General features: G+C 45.6%; 2 protein-coding genes across 2 annotated transcripts; both read left to right on the top strand.

The window, feature by feature from the left end:
* Window positions 1-400: 400 nt before the first annotated feature.
* Window positions 401-17,354, top strand: LOC125640328 (cytochrome P450 2H2-like). The gene is made up of 4 exons (XM_075131152.1): window positions 401-775; window positions 2,105-2,265; window positions 4,041-4,182; window positions 17,176-17,354. Exons 1-4 carry the CDS (start codon window positions 700-702, stop codon window positions 17,352-17,354), a joined length of 558 nt encoding a protein of 185 aa, XP_074987253.1. The 5' UTR covers window positions 401-699.
* On the top strand, window positions 10,790-16,979 carry LOC142072654 (uncharacterized). The gene is made up of 3 exons (XM_075130136.1): window positions 10,790-11,689; window positions 12,278-12,737; window positions 16,916-16,979. Exons 1-3 carry the CDS (start codon window positions 11,107-11,109, stop codon window positions 16,977-16,979), a joined length of 1,107 nt encoding a protein of 368 aa, XP_074986237.1. The 5' UTR covers window positions 10,790-11,106.
* Window positions 17,355-18,185: the final 831 nt, after the last annotated feature.

The raw sequence follows: 18,185 nt of genomic DNA, 5'->3' as shown, positions 1-18,185 counted from the left end.
GTTCACGCCTCGGGAGGACAGAACCTTTGGCGATTTTAGCTGCTAAACTCTAAGAAGTCTCTATTGAGCATGTGTGAAATGTGATTTTTTTCAAAGGCTTGTAACTTGGGCACATTCTGGGAAACGACTGAAAATGAAGTGTCCTATAAACATGAAATGAACAATTAACACCTCTGCAGTGGTGGGATGATGGAGGGTTAGTCAGCAGGGTGTCTTATAAATAGTTGCAATGGGCCAAAAAACCAGTGTCTCTGTTAAATGTGAAACTCTTTTGCAGTCTGTCCCACCTTGTTTTTAGCTTGGACACTCTAATTACCTGCTGCAGACCTGAGGAAGAGTTCTGTGCAGCTCAAAAGCTTATCCTTCCACCAACACAGGTTGCTCCAATAGAAGATATGACCTCACCTACCTTGTCTCTCTGATATCCGGGGTCCCACATGGCAATAGCAATACTGCAATCAGTATTTGCAATGTAGCTGTAATGTCGTCTCCCTACTAGAACACAGACACAATATCAGTTAAGTTGAAATGGAACCTTTGACTCACCAATGTTTGGGTATTTTTCAAAGAGGCAAACTGAGTCTGGCCCTCCCTCCTTTCATTCCTGTTCTCTTCCTGTTTCCAGGTATTGTTTTCAGCAGTGGGGAACGATGGAAGCAGCTCCACTGATTTGCCCTGGCTAATCTGAGAAATTTTGGGATGGGGAAGAAAAGCATTGAGGAGCGTATCCAGGAAGAAACCCGTTTTCTGGTGGAAAGACTCAGAAACACACACGGTGGGGATTGTTTCATGTCTGTTGGAAATTGAGGAGTCAAAGACTCTTATCTTTCTTTCTGTTTTTCATTATATTAATTATTTGGTTCAAACGTCTAATAACTCAAGCCATTAACTGCATATATAACAACCTGTGTTAATGTAATGGGAAAGGATGTGTGAAAAGTTCCAGAGATGACCATTTCTGGCTGTTTCTTTCTCACATTTTCTCCCCTCTGATCTGTGACCAATGAGCAAATTGAAAATGTTTGTCTAGAGTTTGTAGACCCTAACACAGTGAACCATATTAGAGCGGGTTAGTTCCAGTGTGCTGGGTTAAGAAGACACCCACGCCTACAGTTTGCTGCTTCTCATTTGCTCTTGGCTAGATGTCTGATACATATTTGGCACCTACCTTTGATAGCGATGGGCTCCATCGGAATGTTTGTAATCACTGTGTACATTTACAGTGCTTCATAACTGACACTCATTCTCTCTTACCGTATTCCTCTCCATTCCTTGTGGAACATAGGGCCTTCCCCAGCGCCTTCCATCTTTGCCAATCTCCTACTGCAGTCTTAGCGTCTTCCAATGTCAATTTGATAACTAACAATTGTGCATTTTCAACTTACTCATGGTCTACCTATTGCCTCTTGCCAAGAGGGTTCCAGTCCAATGCCTGTCTTATGATGATATTCAGGTCTTTTGTCCATATATGTTGTAGTCATCTCCAGTTTCATTCCTGTCCCATCAGTTTTTGTTTCATCTTCCTCCAGAGTTCTTCATTTGTGATTTTTTTTTAACCCATCTGATATTGAGAATTTGTCTAAAGGCAGTTGTTTATGAGAACTTGGAGTATAGATAATGAGGTTTCAGTATGTCTCTAAGTTTCAGCACGATATAGTAAGACTGCCTTTACAATGGTGCTAAATAGTAATGATGCTAAAAAACACAAGTGATGACTCAGGCAGAGCCCTCTGAGCAGGATCTTCTTGTGAAAGGGTTGGGATTCTTTCTGTTAAATGGGCCTCAAGTCAGACTGGCAGGTGTCACTCAGAGAGGCACTGATGGCCCCTGGTCAGACCAGAGTGTGCCAGGCAGAGAGCAGCAGAGCAGACAGTGAAAACTGATTGCCAAGAAAAAAAAGTGGCACGTGTTTAATTTAGCATGTGAGAGGTAAGAGGGGGGATTGGGGCAGCCCTAACCCACCCTCCTCAGGGAATATTACAATGAGCCCCACCTTGCCCTGGGGTAGAAAATCCACAACATCCCTGTGCTGTCAGTGACTCTGATGCTGAGGGTGAAAACACAGAATTAAAACTGACTCTTTTTGAGTTTTGTTTTGCTCCAGGGCGGCCCTTTGACCCCACCCTCTTCCTCACCCACGCTGACTCCAACGTCATCTGCTCCATCATCTCTGGGGACCGGTTTGACTATGAAGATAAGAAGTTTGTGACATTAATAAATCTTATAGAGGAAAATGGCAAGCTCCAGTGCTCTCCCTGGACAGCGGTATGTTCAAGTGTTTATTCTATTCTTCTCCTTTGTACTGGGAGAGGGGACAGAGATTTCTTTCTTTAACTATTAATTTTCACTAAACAAGTGTTATTTCAGATTCCCATAATGGTCTCCTTCTCCTTGTTAAGCTGCTGCTGCTACCAAACCCAGCCTCAAACTTGTTTCTATGTATTGTTTAAATTCCCACACAAAACACTTTGTTAGGTCAGAATTAAGTTTGCTCGACGACATTCTCTATCTACACAATTGGTAAAAAATCAAGGAAATCACCAATAAAAACACTGATATCAACATCAACATCAAAACATTCCCTAGGACTTCTGCAATGTGCTAGGTGAATGTGATCACATTCCTCACCTCCAAAGCAAACTTCCTTTCACTTCCAGTTCACAGCCAGCCACCACGCACTCACCCCATCCCTGAAAACCTCACGAAATGCACAATGAAGGGCCAAACTCTCTGCTGGCATAGTTCAGTCAAAAGAAATAGAGTTACACCAGCAGGTAATTTGGCCCTTTAACTGCTACCTCAGGAAGTCTAAAGTGTAGTGTCCTTTTAAAATCTATAATGGTTTATAACTGCCTAAGAAAATCTGTGGTTAGAGCTAAGTTTGGGGAGTTGTTTGTTTTTTCAAGAAAAGGATGTGTGTTATGTTGGAAAAAATGGCGTGTATCTTAGTTGCTATAACTGAATGGCACTGGGATTTTTGTGATGAATTTGTATATGTTCGATAGTCTGACTTAGTGGAGTTTGCAACGTTCTGTTGAATCCATTTTGATAGAAGGTGCCTCAGAAGTATTGTATTGTACTGCTGTAGTTGAGTCATTTGAGTGCACACTATGATTATCTGTTGTGTCCAGATAAATCAACCTGTGTTTTTCTTTCAACCTTTATAGTTGTACAATTTTTTCCCAACTCTCGTGGATTACATGCCTGGGCCTCCCTGGGGGATATTTAAAAATGTTGGGGCATTCAGAAGATATTTTCTGGAAAGACTGAAGATGCACAAAACAGCTGTGCATATCTATCTATCAGTGTTACAGTGGGTGGACAATTTATGAGTTTACCCGGTATAAGCTTTATGCAGAATAAAACAGATTTATTTGGGGTTTGGATCCTATTGGGAGCTGCCTGTCTGGGTGCTGGAGACAGGTGACTTGCTGAGCCATTTTTGGTTAAAGTCTGCAGCTTTGGGGGTGTGGACCAGACCTGGGCCTTTGTTGCAGCAGGCTAGCATGTCTTCCTCAACAAGGCAGGGTTCTGGAGTCCCAAGCTGGCAGTGGAAGACGGGCTCAGAGGTAATTCCAGCATGTCAGGTGACAGCATCAAGGGGGGGTCTCTGTGATCGAACCCATCACACACTATAAAATATGTTTTCTAATCTTTTATTCATTTGAGTTGTGGCACCAGAACTGGACACAGTATTCCAGCAGCGGTCTCACCAGTACCAAATACAGAGGTAAAATAAACTTGCTACTCTAACAAGGGCTCTGAGACAAAAAGTGCCTTGCCCAAAGTGCCTTGCCCAAAGGCACTCAGTGTATCACTGGCACGGAGGTACAAAGGGTGGACTGTAGATCAGTGGGATTAGCTGTGCTCAAGACATTTTAATATTTCTGCTTCTGGTTGAAAACATGACGTTCAGGGGATTCAAGGAAATGAAGAAGAACAAAGATGGGTCTCACAGTCCAACTCAAGTGAATTTTGAAGGCTTCTCTCTTCTGGATAGTGTCCACTTTAACTCTTTTTTCCTGCATTTGTGAATTCAGGGCACCACGATATTCCCTGCACTGAAGTCAGTTCTATGTGACAGCAAAAAATTTGTAAACCCAGAGCAATTTAACCTGGGACATTTCTTGGACAAAAATGGTGCCTTTAAGAAGAGTGACTTCTTCATGCCTTTTTCTGTAAGTAAAAGAAGCCGTTTTTATTTCAGATCCCAGACTGTCTTCTAGCTTTGCCTTGAACTTCCTCGTGGCTCTCAGACTGTTTAGTGTATAGTGTTTTCAGGTGGCCCATCAAGAAGAGTCTCTCACACTAGCAAAGCATCTATCAGTCTTTAAAGAGTGTCACTTTCTGCTCGTCTGAAGTGAGTTTTTTGACTAACTACACATTCCCTTCTCTTCGCTCTGCCTGGCAACTTCTTGTCTTGCTTTGTGTGGTGTCTGTCAGGTATAAATTAATCCATGATCAAACATGCAGACAATGCTAAAATTGAAGGGAGTACGAAACATACAGTAGGACAAAGCCAACTGCGTAGTCATCAGGAGAGAGATCCTAGAAATGTAGGGCTGGGAGGGACCTTGAGAGTTCATCAAGTCCAGCCCCCTGCATGATGTGGGACCACGTAAATCTAGACCATCCCTGGCAGATGTTTGTCCAGCCTGTTCTAAAAATCCTCCAGTGATGGAGATTCCACAACCTCCCTTGGAAGCCTGTTCCAGATCTTAATTACTCTTAAAAACTTTTCCTAATTGTTAAGGAAAAGTTAGCACATGTGACTCCATTTTGGTTTGGGGCCCACCATTGTTTAAATGCCAGCACATCATATACCAGGAGGAGTGATTCTTAGATACTGAATCCCTGTGAAAATCCTCCTCCTTGTTTCCAGCCTGCCTTGACTTCCAGTATCTGGTTTTTGTTAGTCTCTAACTCCCTGTCTTTTGGCCTTGATGTGAGGCCTCCCATCCTGATAATAAAAGTTACTAATGCATGGCTTTAGGACCATGCTGTGTAATTAACATACTGGTATAGCATGAGGAATGCACCAAGCAGGGATAGGTGGTAAATAAGACAAGGGTTTGTTTATTGGCTAAGGTTTTCGATGCACGAGGGCAACATGCTTTGCCAAAAAGTATATAACCTTTGTATAATCTGTATTCAGGGTCCCCTCCTGGCTAGCAGAGGGGCACCATGCTCGAGCGTAATAAACTTAGTGTCTTTTGGGAACTCTGCAGTTGTGGACTTTGTTTCTGTGCCTCAGCCTAGATTCGAACTGTGCGTGACCTATCAGGTATAATTTGCAACATTGGTGTGCGTGACCTATCAGGTATAATTCGCAGCACTGGTGTGCGTGTCCTATCAGGTATAATTCGCAGCACTGGTGTGCGTGTCCTATCAGGTATAATTCGCAGCATTTGTGTGCGTGTCCTACCAGGTGTAATTCGTAGCATTTGTGTGCGTGTCCTACCAGGTATAATTCGCAGCAGTTGTGTGCGTGTCCTCTCAGGTGTAATTCGTAACAGTTTTGGCGACCACGAAGGGACTCTAGGCTCGCCCCAACAAGCGAGACTACACTCCTCCTCTCGGACAGCTCCAGCTGGCACAGGGTGAGTTCACCTTTGAGAACTCTGAGGAGGGGGGTGTGAGCCGTCGCTTAGGCGATAAGGTGGCACATTTGGTGTCCTTTTGGTAGCCCATTATGGGTTCTGGGCAGAGTGTAAGTAAGGGGACCCTTTGGCTGAAATTCTCAAGAATTGAGGGACTATTTCTGGTACCCATGGGTTAGGTAAAAAAAAAAAAAAAAGCTGTAATCTTGTGCAAGGTTGAGTGGCCAGCACTAACAACTCAAACACCTTTTGACTGGCCACCGGATGGTTCCTTTGCTGGGGAAAAATTAACAGCGCTTAGGAAAAGGCTGGAAAACAAAGCTCCAGCCCAGATGGATTATTGGTATGTATGGAACAACTGGGCTTATGCGCATGCGAAAGGACGTCCTCTTTCCTCCTCCTTTTCTTATTCATCTCAGGGGTCTCCCGCCCCGCTCTGTGCTATGCCTGCTTCTGCCCCTCCTCCGGCTTACCCTCCACTTTCTGACTTATGCCCGTCACCTCCTTGCTTGCCAATTAGCCATGCTTTCTGTCCAGGTGACAAGCCTCATGGGGGAAGGACTCGAGTAGCCCTTGTAAGTAAAAATATTTAAGAAAAGAGACCAGGAGGGCTGGGGGCTGGTTAAGAAGCCCACCCTCCTTGTTAATTTGGTAGTGAAACAAAGCTGGGGCTCATGGAAGGGACAGTTCAGAGAAAAAAACAGGATCAGGCCCAAGCGGGCAGGCAACAGATAGAGAGATTGGAAAACAGGTTGGAAACTTAAATGTCATAGTGAAAAAAGAGGAGTAAATAATTGCAGGAATGGAAAACGTAAATCCCGGAATAATACTTGGAATGGTAAAATCTAAGTTAATTGGGTGTCGTTTTGGGAAATAAGCAAGTAATTTAAGAAAGTAAAGTAAGAAGTTAACTCTTTAGTTGCTGGAAAGAATTAAGCAGTTGAACTTTGTGAAATACTGGAAAGAAAAAAATTTTTGGTTTCTTTGCAGCCATTTTGGAAAAAAATGGGCCCTTTTCCAAAGAAATGCAATTATACAGTGCTACTTAATTAATATCTTATTGGGCTCCAAGGTGCTACAATAGGTGGTGTCTTCCTTTTCAGGTCGCTGTGTGTTTGACAGCAGGAGTTAAAAGTAAAAGGCAATCAAAAGTCTAGTAAAGTTCATTGTGCCCTGTTTAAAGTAAAAATCTTTAACCTGCAGATCCAAAAGCAAGCCGGAAAGCATTTGTTTTAATGTAAATTACCTAACTGATAAGGTAGAGGCCACTGAAACCTGGGCTGCCTATGAAACAAATATAAGAATATATGGGTAATTCCTCTGTTTTGCCTGCAATTAACAAGGGTATTTGTATAAAAAAAAATATTTTAAGCAATGACTGACTGCCCAAAAGGGGTAGATCTGTGTTTTATTTTTGTCTTTCAGAAAATCAAAGAAAACTGATGCCAGCTGAAAAGCAATTCAACATCTCATGAATTTACTGGCACAATAGGAATTCTGTTCTGTGTTTTATGTCCTGTCTTGTGGTGTTTGTCTTGTGGCCAAAATTGCTGTGTTTAATTTTTCATAGGACAGTTTAGTTTAAAACTAAATAGAAGGGTTAAATCAAAATGCAGATACTTGTTTTATTCAACTTGGAATACAAAGTGTTTGGATAATATTAAAAAATGTAATATACTAAAGTTTAATACATTTGCTTAAGTTAAAAAAAAAAATTCATTGGCCAGATCTTTTAATTAAAAAAATTTGTTGTTAAAATTTGCACACCAACAGTCTTTGGAAGCAAGGACATGAAAGGTTAACCCACTCCCCATATTATACATGAGATCCTTCTGGCTACCTCACATTTCTAGACAGAGGGCTGGGGAGGGAGGAAAGCTATTGAACACCAGAGGTTGTACCAAGTGGACTCCTCAAAAGTGGGTGTGCTTGTCCTGGCTTGTTGCTCCAAAGCTCTGTAATAAAGTTATTTTCCTAGAAGGGTGTATGTGGCATACATTAAACAATAAGACTAAAGTGCTGTATAATGGGCAATGTACATGTGTTCCTTTTTAAACAAAGGTGTATAAGTAAAAAGTGAAAGTTTCCTTTGCAGGTTAATAAAAGCCAAAAAGGGAAAAAGAAATAAAACGGAGGACGAGCTAATTCAACGCTGCAGCTGGCAGGCTCGGTCCAAAGATAAGACACTGGCCTGCCCAAGGACACTACTCATAGCTAGGATTTGGCTAATAGCCAAGAAAGAGGGGGGCTTGAATGTGCCCAAGCAGCTGTGAGATCTGCAACACACTGCCAGACATTAATGAAATGTGTTAGGTCTCTGTATTTACAGGTAAAAGAAGTCCTGCTTCAAGAATCCTGAGCAAACCTGCCATTTGTTAAAACCAGGTGACTGGGTCTAAATAAAGGTCCATCAACAAAAGACTACTCTGGCCCCATGCTGGAAAGGCCCTTATTAAGTCCTGCTAACTACCAACACCGCTGTGAAGTGCCAAGGACTGACTGCCTGGACCCATGCTTCTTACTGCAAAAAGACCCCTCCACCTCGAGATGACTTCACTTCAACTACTGATCAGCCTGTCCCTCCTTCTGGGTTTTTTTTTTCTTTCCTCCTTTTAAACAGCAAAAAAAAACCAACAAAAAACCAACAAAAAAAAAAAACAAGGTGAAGTGCTAGTAACCTCTCCCTTGTCCAATGACAAAGCTAACCTGCATTCAGTATTTGCTAAAGAAACCAAAGCACTACAGGGTGACGTGCTAGTAACCTCTCCCCTGTATAATGCAAAACCATGACTGTTCCAAGAAAAAAGAAAAAATGCCTGCTCTGCTAAAACCACCAAAACCGAAGGATTCCTGACTGCAAAAGACACTTAGAGTTGGCCTTAATGGCAAAAATGGAGCATTGTACATTGGCAGGGAGGAAGTTGCGGGATTTATTCTTGGGAATGTGAAGTGAAGTGGTGGGGTGGGTTTATTCCAGAGGCTGGAACCTGTGCTTGTAGGCAAGTATAAATACCAAAAACGCCTTACAGCCACGAACATTACTCCCACCGTCTGCCACCACTCCTTTGCAGGTAAAGGTTCCTGGATCCATCATAGCTACGTTAAGTTGGCGCTGGGACCCCCACCTGACCCTGACAAGCCATTGGACGAGCGACTTCACGAATGAACACTACAACCAACCCATGGACTGAGCTTTCCAGCTACTGGGACCTTCACAGCCCACCAGGACTTTTTGTGTTCCTGTTTATTGGACTTACATTGGGGGTAGTGTTTTTTGTATGGTACAGGGGAGGATGCCGACATTGGTATGGTTTGCCTGGGGGGGTCCTCTCCCTATTCCCAAGTCCAGTACAATGATGGGAGGGCAATAGCTTCTTGAATTTAACCCGTGTTATCAAACAGGGTGTAAATCGAACGCAGTGTTGGTTTTGTATTCATACCCCCACATATTTAGGTCAGGGGGTCCCGTTGGTAGGGGTACCTATCCCCCTTAATCGAACACTCCAAGCTAAGCTATGGGCAAACACTACATTTAACTGGAATGTTACAATCCAAATATGGTCTATTGATATGGTGGCGCAGGATAATTATGCTTTATGTGTGTCATGACGTAAGGGCATAGAAAATACAGTTTTTGTAGGGAATTTTGTGGGGTGCAAGGACACCACCCAAATCAGCTCTGGTGCAGGAGGTCCCTTTACCTACTCCAGAACCCCGTGACCAGTCCCCGAGGGGTCTGGCTGGTATTGGTTATGCAATCACTCAGCCTATAAGGTTCTCCCAGCAGGATGGTGTGGTACATGTACCTTAGGGGCTATAGTACCCGCCGTGACAGTACACCAGAACCTGACCTGGGGAGAGATCCGCAGTCTAGTATGGAGGGACAGACGAAGTATTCCTTTAAACCCCCTTTCTCAACGGCCCAAAGGCTTTCACTCCTTTGTGCATTGGTTTCTGCCATGGTTGGGAGTAAGCGAGCTGGAAAAAGCTATAGTTAATATTTCAGCTGCTTTGGAACTAATGGCAAATGCTACTGCAGATGCTCTATCTGCCCTTCAAATTGAAGTCACCCAGCTATCCCAAACTACATTGCAAAACTGCCTAGCCCTGGATTATCTCCTTGCAAATCAGGGCGGGGTTTGTGCTCTGGTCAACTCAAGCTGTTGTGTGTGTGTAAATCAGCACCATAGGGTGGAAACTGACATCCACATCCTCGAGCAACAGGCAGCCCTATTCCACCACATCAGCCTCGACACTACCAAAGCAGGATTCCAGGAGGTCTGGGACTGGCTCACCTCATGGCTACTGGATGTGGGGACTTGGGGACGGCATATTTTGTATTAACTTTTTTTGACTGTTATTGTTTTTGCGTTATTTTTTGTATGCCTACAATGCTGCAGTATGTGCTGTCGGCAGTTGCTAACCCTGCAGCGCGGTTACTCAGCCCCAATATAGCTTACTGATGTACAAAAAGAAAGGGAGGACTGTTAAGGAAAAGTTAGCACATGTGACTCCATTTTGGTTTGGGGCCCACCATTGTTTAAATGCCAGCACATCATACACCAGGAGGAGTGATCCTTAGATACTGAATCCCTGTGAAAATCCTCCTCCTTGTCTCCAGCCTGCCTTGACTCCCAGTATCTGGTTTTTGTTAGTCTCTAACTCCCTGTCTCTTGGCCGTGATGTGAGGCCTCCCATCCTGATAATAAAAGTTACTAATGCATGGCTTTAGGACCATGCTGTGTAATTAACATACTGGTATAGCACAAGGAATGCACCAAGCAGGGACAGGTGGTAAATAAGACAAGGGTTTGTTTATTGGCTAAGGTTTTCGATGCACGAGGGCAACATGCTTTGCTAAAAAGTATATAACCTTTGTATAATCTGTATTCAGGGTCCCCTCTTGGCTAGCAGGGGGGCACCATGCTCGAGCGTAATAAACTTAGTGTCTTTTGGGAACTCTGCAGTTGTGGACTTTGTTTCTGTGCCTCAGCCTAGATTCGAACTGTGCGTGACCTATCAGGTATAATTTGCAACATTGGTGTGCATGACCTATCAGGTATAATTCGCAGCACTGGTGTGCGTGTCCTATCAGGTATAATTCGCAGCAGTTGTGTGCGTGTCCTCTCAGGTGTAATTCGTAACACTTAGCCCTGGTCTACACTAGGACTTTAGGTCGAATTTAGCAGCGTTAAATCGATGTAAACCTGCACCCGTCCACACAATGAAGCCCTTTATTTCGACTTAAAGGGCTCTTAAAATCGATTTCCTTACTCCACCCCTGACAAGTGGATTAGCGCTTAAATCGACGTTGCCGGCTCGAATTTGGGGTACTGTGGACACAATTCGATGGTATTGGCCTCCGGGAGCTATCCCAGAGTGCTCCATTGTGACCACTCTGGACAGCACTCTCAACTCAGATGCACTGGCCAGGTAGACAGGAAAAGAACCGCGAACTTTTGAATCTCATTTCCTGTTTGGCCAGCGTGGCAAGCTGCAGGTGACCATGCAGAGCTCATCAGCACAGGTGACCATGATGGAGTCCCAGAATCGCAAAAGAGCTCCAGCATGGACCGAACAGGAGGTACGGGATCTGATCGCTGTTTGGGGAGAGGAATCCGTGCTATCAGAACTCCGTTCCAGTTTTCGAAATGCCAAAACCTTTGTGAAAATCTCCCAGGGCATGAAGGACAGAGGCCATAACAGGGACCCGAAGCAGTGCCGCGTGAAACTGAAGGAGCTGAGGCAAGCCTACCAGAAAACCAGAGAGGCGAACAGCCGCTCTGGGTCAGAGCCCCAAACATGCCACTTCTATGATGAGCTGCATGCCATTTTAGGGGGTTCAGCCACCACTACCCCAGCCGTGTTGTTTGACTCCTTCAATGGAGATGGAGGCAATACGGAAGCAGGTTTTGGGGACGAAGAAGATGATGATGATGAGGAGGTTGTAGATCGCTCACAGCAAGCAAGCGGAGAAACCGGTTTTCCCGACAGCCAGGAACTGTTTCTCACCCTAGACCTGGAGCCAGTACCCCTCGAACCCACCCAAGGCTGCCTCCTGGACCCAGCAGGCGGAGAAGGGACCTCTGGTGAGTGTACCTTTTAAAATACTATACATGGTTTAAAAGCAAGCATGTGAAAGGATTACTTTGCCCTGGCATTTGCGGTTCTCCTAGATGTAGTCCTAAAGCCTTTGCAAAAGGTTTCTGGGGAGGGCAGCCTTATTGAGTCCTTCATGGTAGGACACTTTACCACTCCAGGCCAGTAACACGTACTCGGGAATCATTGTAGAACGAAGCATTGCAGTGTATGTTTGCTGGCATTCAAACAACATCCGTTCTTTATCTCTCTGTGTTATCCTCAGGAGAGTGAGATATAATTCATGGTCACCTGGTTGAAATAGAGTGCTTTTCTTCAGGGGACACTCAGAGGAGCCCATTCCTGCTGGGCTGTTTGCCTGTGGCTAAACAGAAATGTTCCCCGCTGTTAGCCACAGGGAGGGGGGAAGGTTGAGGGGGTAGTCACGCGGTGGGAGGAGGCAAAATGCGACCTTGTAACGAAAGCACATGTGCTATGTATGTAATGTTAACAGCAAGGTTTACCCTGAAAGAGTGTAGCCACTGTTTTATAAAATGTGTCTTTTTAAATACCGCTGTCCCTTTTTTTTTCTCCACCAGCTGCATGTGTTTCAATGATCACAGGATCTTCTCCTTCCCAGAGGCTAGTGAAGCTTAGAAAGAAAAAAAAATGCACTCGCGATGAAATGTTCTCCGAGCTCATGCTGTCCTCCCACACTGACAGAGCACAGACGAATGCGTGGAGGCAAATAATGTCAGAGTGCAGGAAAGCACAAAATGACCGGGAGGAGAGGTGGCGGGCTGAAGAGAGTAAGTGGCGGGCTGAAGAGAGTAAGTGGCGGGCTGAAGACAGGGCTGAAGCTCAAATGTGGCGGCAGCGTGATGAGAGGAGGCAGGATTCAATGCTGAGGCTGCTGCAGGACCAAACCAGTATGCTCCAGTGTATGGTTGAGCTGCAGCAAAGGCAGCTGGAGCACAGACTGCCACTGCAGCCCCTCTGTAACCAACCGCCCTCCTCCCCAAGTTCCATAGCCTCCACACCCAGACACTCAAGAACGCGGTGGGGGGGCCTCCGGCCAACCAGCCACTCCACCACAGAGGATTGCCCCAAAAAAAGAAGGCTGTCATTCAATACATTTTAAAGTTGTAAACTTTTAAAGTGCTGTGCTTAAAGTGCTGTGTGGCATTTTCCTTCCCTCCTCCACCACCCCTCCTGGGCTACCTTGGTAGTCATCCCCCTATTTGTGTGATGAATGAATAAAGAATGCATGAATGTGAAGCAACAATGACTTTATTGCCTCTGCAAGCGGTGATTGAAGGGAGGAGGGGCGGGTGGTTAGCTTACAGGGAAGTAGAGTGAACCAAGGGGCGGGGGGTTTCATCAAGGAGAAACAAACAGAACTTTCACACCGTAGCCTGGCCAGTCATGAAACTGGATTTCAAAGCTTCTCTGATGCGTACCGCACCCTCCTGTGCTCTTCTAACCGCCCTGGTGTCTGGCTGCACGTAACCAGCAGCCAGGCGATTTGCCTCAACCTCCCATCCCGCCATAAACGTCTCCCCCTTACTCTCACAGATATTGTGGAGCACACAGCAAGCAGTAGTAACAGTGGGAATATTGGTTTTGCTGAGGTCTAAGCGAGTCAGTAAACTGCGCCAGCGCGCCTTTAAACGTCCAAATGCACATTCTACCACCATTCTGCACTTGCTCAGCCTGTAGTTGAACAGCTCCTGACTACTGTCCAGGCTGCCTGTGTACGGCTTCATGAGCCATGGCATTAAGGGGTAGGCTGGGTCCCCAAGGATACATACAGGCATTTCAACATCCCCAACAGTTATTTTCTGGTCTGGGAATAAAGTCCCTTCCTGCAGCTTTTGAAACAGACCAGAGTTCCTGAAGATGCGAGCATCATGCACCTTTCCCGGCCATCCCACGTTGATGTTGGTGAAACGTCCCTTGTGATCCACCAGAGCTTGCAGCACTATCGAAAAGTACCCCTTGCGGTTTATGTACTCGGCGGCTTGGTGCTCCGGTGCCAAGATAGGGATATGGGTTCCGTCTATAGCCCCACCACAGTTAGGGAATCCCATTACAGCAAAGCCATCCACTATGACCTGCACATTTCCCAGGGTCACTACCCTTGATATCAGCAGATCTTTGATTGCGTGGGCTTCTTGCATCACAGCAGCCCCCACAGTAGATTTGCCCACTCCAAATTGATTCCCAACTGACCGGTAGCTGTCTGGCGTTGCAAGCTTCCACAGGGCTATCGCCACTCGCTTCTCAACTGTGAGGGCTGCTCTCATCTTGGTATTCATGCGCCTCAGGGCAGGGGAAAGCAAGTCACAAAGTTCCATGAAAGTGCCCTTACGCATGCGAAAGTTTCGCAGCCGCTGGGAATCGTCCCAGACCTGCAACACTATGCGGTCCCACCAGTCTGTGCTTGTTTCCCGAGCCCAGAATCGGCGTTCCACCGCATGAACCTGCCCCATTAGCACCATGATGCATGCATTGGCAGGGCCCATGCTTTCAGAGAAATCTGTGTCCATGTCCTGATCACTCACGTGACCGCGCTGACGTCGCCTCCTCGCCTGGTATCGCTTTGCCAGGTTCTGGTACTGCATATACTGCTGGATAATGCGTGTGGTGTTTAATGTGCTCCTAATTGCCAAAGTGAGCTGAGCGGCCTCCATGCTTGCCTTGGTATGGTGTCCGCACAGAAAAAAGGCGCGGAACGATTGTCTGCCGTTGCTCTGACGGAGGGAGGGGCGACTGACGACACGGCTTACAGGGTTGGCTTCAGGGAGCTAAAATCAACAAAGGGGGTGTCTTTACATCAAGGAGTATTTCAGGCAGGACTTCACGGAGGGTTCCAATAAGAAATGGTGCACCTAAGTTATCGTTCTTATTGGAACAAGGAGGTTAGCCTGGCCTCTGATTGATACATGGCTAGATTTACCTCGCTGCACCTTCTCTGTGAGTGACTGCAGTGTGACCTAGAGGAATGAGTCCCCTAGACAGGGGAGGAGGCAAATGAGTACAAAACAAATCTGGTGTATTTCTTGTTTTGACCCACTCCATCTATCTTTTACATCTTTGGCTGGCAGCAGACGGTGCAGAAGGACTGCATGCCATCCACATCTCATGGCTGCTCGGCAGAAGATGGTACAGTACGACTGCTAGCCATCCTCATCTCTTGCCTGCCTGGCAGAAGATGGTACAATACGACTGCTAGCAATCCTCATCTCTTGCCTGCCTGGCAGAAGATGGTACAGTACGACTGCTAGCAGTCCGTATCGCCTGCCCGCTCACCATAAGACGGTTCAATAGGACTGACTGCAGGACTAAAGAGAATGACCTGGTCAAGTCACTCCAAATTTAGTCCCTGCGCCCATGTCTGCCCAGGCGCTCCCAGCCGACGTGGCCAGGAGCACCTCGGACACGATGAGGATGACTACCAATCGTACTGCACCGTCTGCTGCCAGAAGGCAAGGGGTTGCTGCTACTGTGCAGCAAAGCCGTACCGCGTCTGCCAGCACCCAGGAGACATAGGGTGACGGTTACCTGAGCGGGCTCCATGCTTGCCGTGGTATGGCGTCTGCACAGGTAACTCAGGAAAAAAGGTGCGAAACGATTGTCTGCCCTTGCTTTCACGGAGGGAGGGAGGGAACGGGGGGCCTGACGATACGTACCCAGAACCACCCGCGACAATGTTTTAGCCCCATCAGGCATTGGGATCTCAACCCAGAATTCCAATGGGCAGCGGAGACTGCGGGAACTGTGGGATAGCTACCCACAGTGCAACACTCCGGAAGTCGACTCTAGCCTCGGTACTGTGGAAGCGCTCCGCCGAGTTAATGAACTTAGAGCATTTTCTGTGGGGACACACACACTCGAATATATAAAACCGATTTCTAAAAAACCGACTTCTATAAATTCGACCTTATTCCGTAGTGTAGACATACCCTAATATATAACCTACATTTCCCTTGCTGTAGATTAAGCCCATCACTACTTGTCCTACCTTCAGGGGACAAGGAGAACAACTGATTCCTGTCCTCTTTATAACAGCCCTTCACATATTTGAAGACTGTAATTAGGTCCCCCCTCAGTCATCTTTTCTCAAGACTAGACATGCCCATAGGTCAGGTTTTCTACATCTTTGATCATTTTTGTTGCTCTCCTCAAGACTCTCTCAAATTTATCCACATCTTTCCTAAAGTGTGATGCCCAGAACTGGACAGGGTACTCCAGCTGAGACCTTACCAGTGCTGAGCAGAGCAAGACGATTACCTCCTGTGTCTTACATACAACACTCCAATTAATACACTTCACACTGTGGTTAGCTTTTTTTGCAACTGCATCACATGGTTGACGTATATTTAACGGCTATATCCACTATAACCCCCCAATCCTTTTCAGTAGAATTACTGCTTAGCCATTTTATAGTTTTGCATTATAGTTGTGCAAATATTATAAGCATACTCTCCACTCCATTATCCAAGTCATTAATGAAAATATTGACTAGTACTGGTCTCAGGAAAGACCTTGTAGGACCCCATTAGATACATCTTCCCAGTCTGAAAGAAAACTATTGATCGCTACTCTTTGAGTAAGTTTTTTCAACCAGTTGTGCACCCACCTTATAGTAATTTCATCTAGACCAGTGGTTCTCAAATCCAGTCCGCCGCTTGTTCAGGGAAAGCCCCTGGCAGGCTGGACCAGTTTGTTTACCTGCTGCATCCGCAGGTTCGGCTGATCGCGGCTCCCACTGGCCGCGGTTTGCCGCTCCAGGCCAATGGGGGCTGTGGGAAGCGGCACGGGCCAAAGGACTTGCTGGCCACCCTTCCCGGAGCCCCCATTGGCCTGGAGCGGTGAACTGCGGCCAGTGGGAGCCGCGATCAGCTGAACCTGTGGACGTGGCAGGTAAACAAACCAGTCTGGCCCACCAGGGGCTTTCCCTGAACAAGCGAAGGTCCGGCTTTGAGAACCACTGATCTAGACCACATTTCCCTTGTTTGCTAATGATCTCTCTTCTCTAGGCCAGTAACCCTGTTAAAGAAGGAAATCGGGATGGTTTGGCTTGATTTGCTCTTGACAAATCCATGCTGGCTCTTCCTCATAACCCTGTTATCTTCAAGGTGCTTACAAATTGATTGTTTCCTAATTTGTTCCAGTATCTTTCCAGGCTGACTGGTCTACAATTCCCCTGGTCCTCTTTGTTCCTCTTGTTAAAGCTGGGTACCATGTTTTTCCATCTGCAGTCTTCTGGGACCTCACCCATCCTTCGTGAGCTCTTGAAGATAATTGCTAACAGTTCTGAGATTGCTTTCATACCTTCCTGAACTCAGAGATAGCCATTATCCTCCATGTACTTGCCCTGAATTACTCTGTGCATCTAATTTTAATCCTGAGATTTTGCTTCCATAATAAGTATTTAAAATGTGCTACAGAGAAAGATCTCCAGGATCAACTCAAAATTACTTTTTCATTGTAGGGAAAGGAATTTGCATGGGACTGGATCTGGCTCAGATGGAGCTATTTTTGGTACTGACAATGATTTTGCAGAACTTTACCTTGAAACCTCTCGTTGACCCCAAAGACATTGATATAATGCCAGTGATGAGTTTTGCGTCAATTGCACCAAAATCATACCAGTTCTGTGTTCTTCCTTGATAAAGGTTATCTCAATACCCCAAACCTGTGCATGAATTTGATTTTTTTTTTTATTTTGGACTCACATACACAGTGAGAGAAATGAACTTATTGTCTTGAAACAGATAAGTTACTAGTTTTTTATGTAACTCTGATTTAACAAAATTAAGTATAATATCAAAAATTAACCCTACAATTGACTCAAAAAGCTATGTACAATAATCGTGTAGTGTTCTCAGACAGGCTCAGGTGTGAAGAGAAGCTGGGTATGTTTTCACTTCATTTGTGATGTAGCTGACAACTATGGAAACTTCTTTAGGCAGCCGTAAGGCTTCTTTATTGACAAGGAGTTAGTAACTGTGTCCAGCCCTTGAGCTCTGACCAGCCAATGAGAATAAATTGTGATGATGTAATGCTTTTGGCTTGGCATCTTGCATTGATAGGCAGCGTGTCTGTAGCTTCAGACTGAACTAGAGTTCTCCCTCCCCTACTCGTTCATGCAAGTTAAACTAAGCACAGTGTTAATAAAGTTGCTTCTCATCAATTTTCTAACTCACCTCAAGACTTCTATATATTGACATATGTATGTAGCTTTATGATACATATTCCAGGCTTGGGACCAAGCTGGGAGGTAGAGAAAGCAAGAGAAGATGTATGATCATTGTGACAAAGTTCCTCCTCTGCCTTGGTGGGTCCTGTCCTTATTGGCGGATTTTCTCACCTCAGAGGTTCATGGCAGCCCTCAGTCTGGCCACTTTCATAGCTCAAATCTGCCATTCACTCAGTTAGCCTCATCACTGGCCAGCATGGGGAAAGGAAGAAGAACAATCCCCGCAGTCTCTGCTGATCCAC

The sequence above is a fragment of the Caretta caretta genome, chromosome 7 (genome assembly GCF_965140235.1).
Source record: "Caretta caretta isolate rCarCar2 chromosome 7, rCarCar1.hap1, whole genome shotgun sequence".
In the NCBI taxonomy this organism is placed as follows: domain Eukaryota; kingdom Metazoa; phylum Chordata; order Testudines; family Cheloniidae; genus Caretta; species Caretta caretta.
This window is presented reverse-complemented; position numbering and strand designations above follow the sequence as displayed.

Coding starts and splice junctions, on each gene's coding strand:
- LOC125640328 (XM_075131152.1), top strand. CDS start 700: ATGGGGAAGAAAAGCATTGAGGAGCGTATCCAGGAAGAAACCCGTTTT. Junction 776..2,104: donor AAGACTCAGAAACACACACG/GTGGGGATTGTT, acceptor GTTTTGCTCCAG/GGCGGCCCTTTGACCCCACC. Junction 2,266..4,040: donor AGTGCTCTCCCTGGACAGCG/GTATGTTCAAGT, acceptor TTGTGAATTCAG/GGCACCACGATATTCCCTGC.
- LOC142072654 (XM_075130136.1), top strand. CDS start 11,107: ATGCAGAGCTCATCAGCACAGGTGACCATGATGGAGTCCCAGAATCGC. Junction 11,690..12,277: donor AGGCGGAGAAGGGACCTCTG/GTGAGTGTACCT, acceptor TTTCTCCACCAG/CTGCATGTGTTTCAATGATC. Junction 12,738..16,915: donor CCCAGACACTCAAGAACGCG/GTGGGGGGGCCT, acceptor CTCTTGTTAAAG/CTGGGTACCATGTTTTTCCA.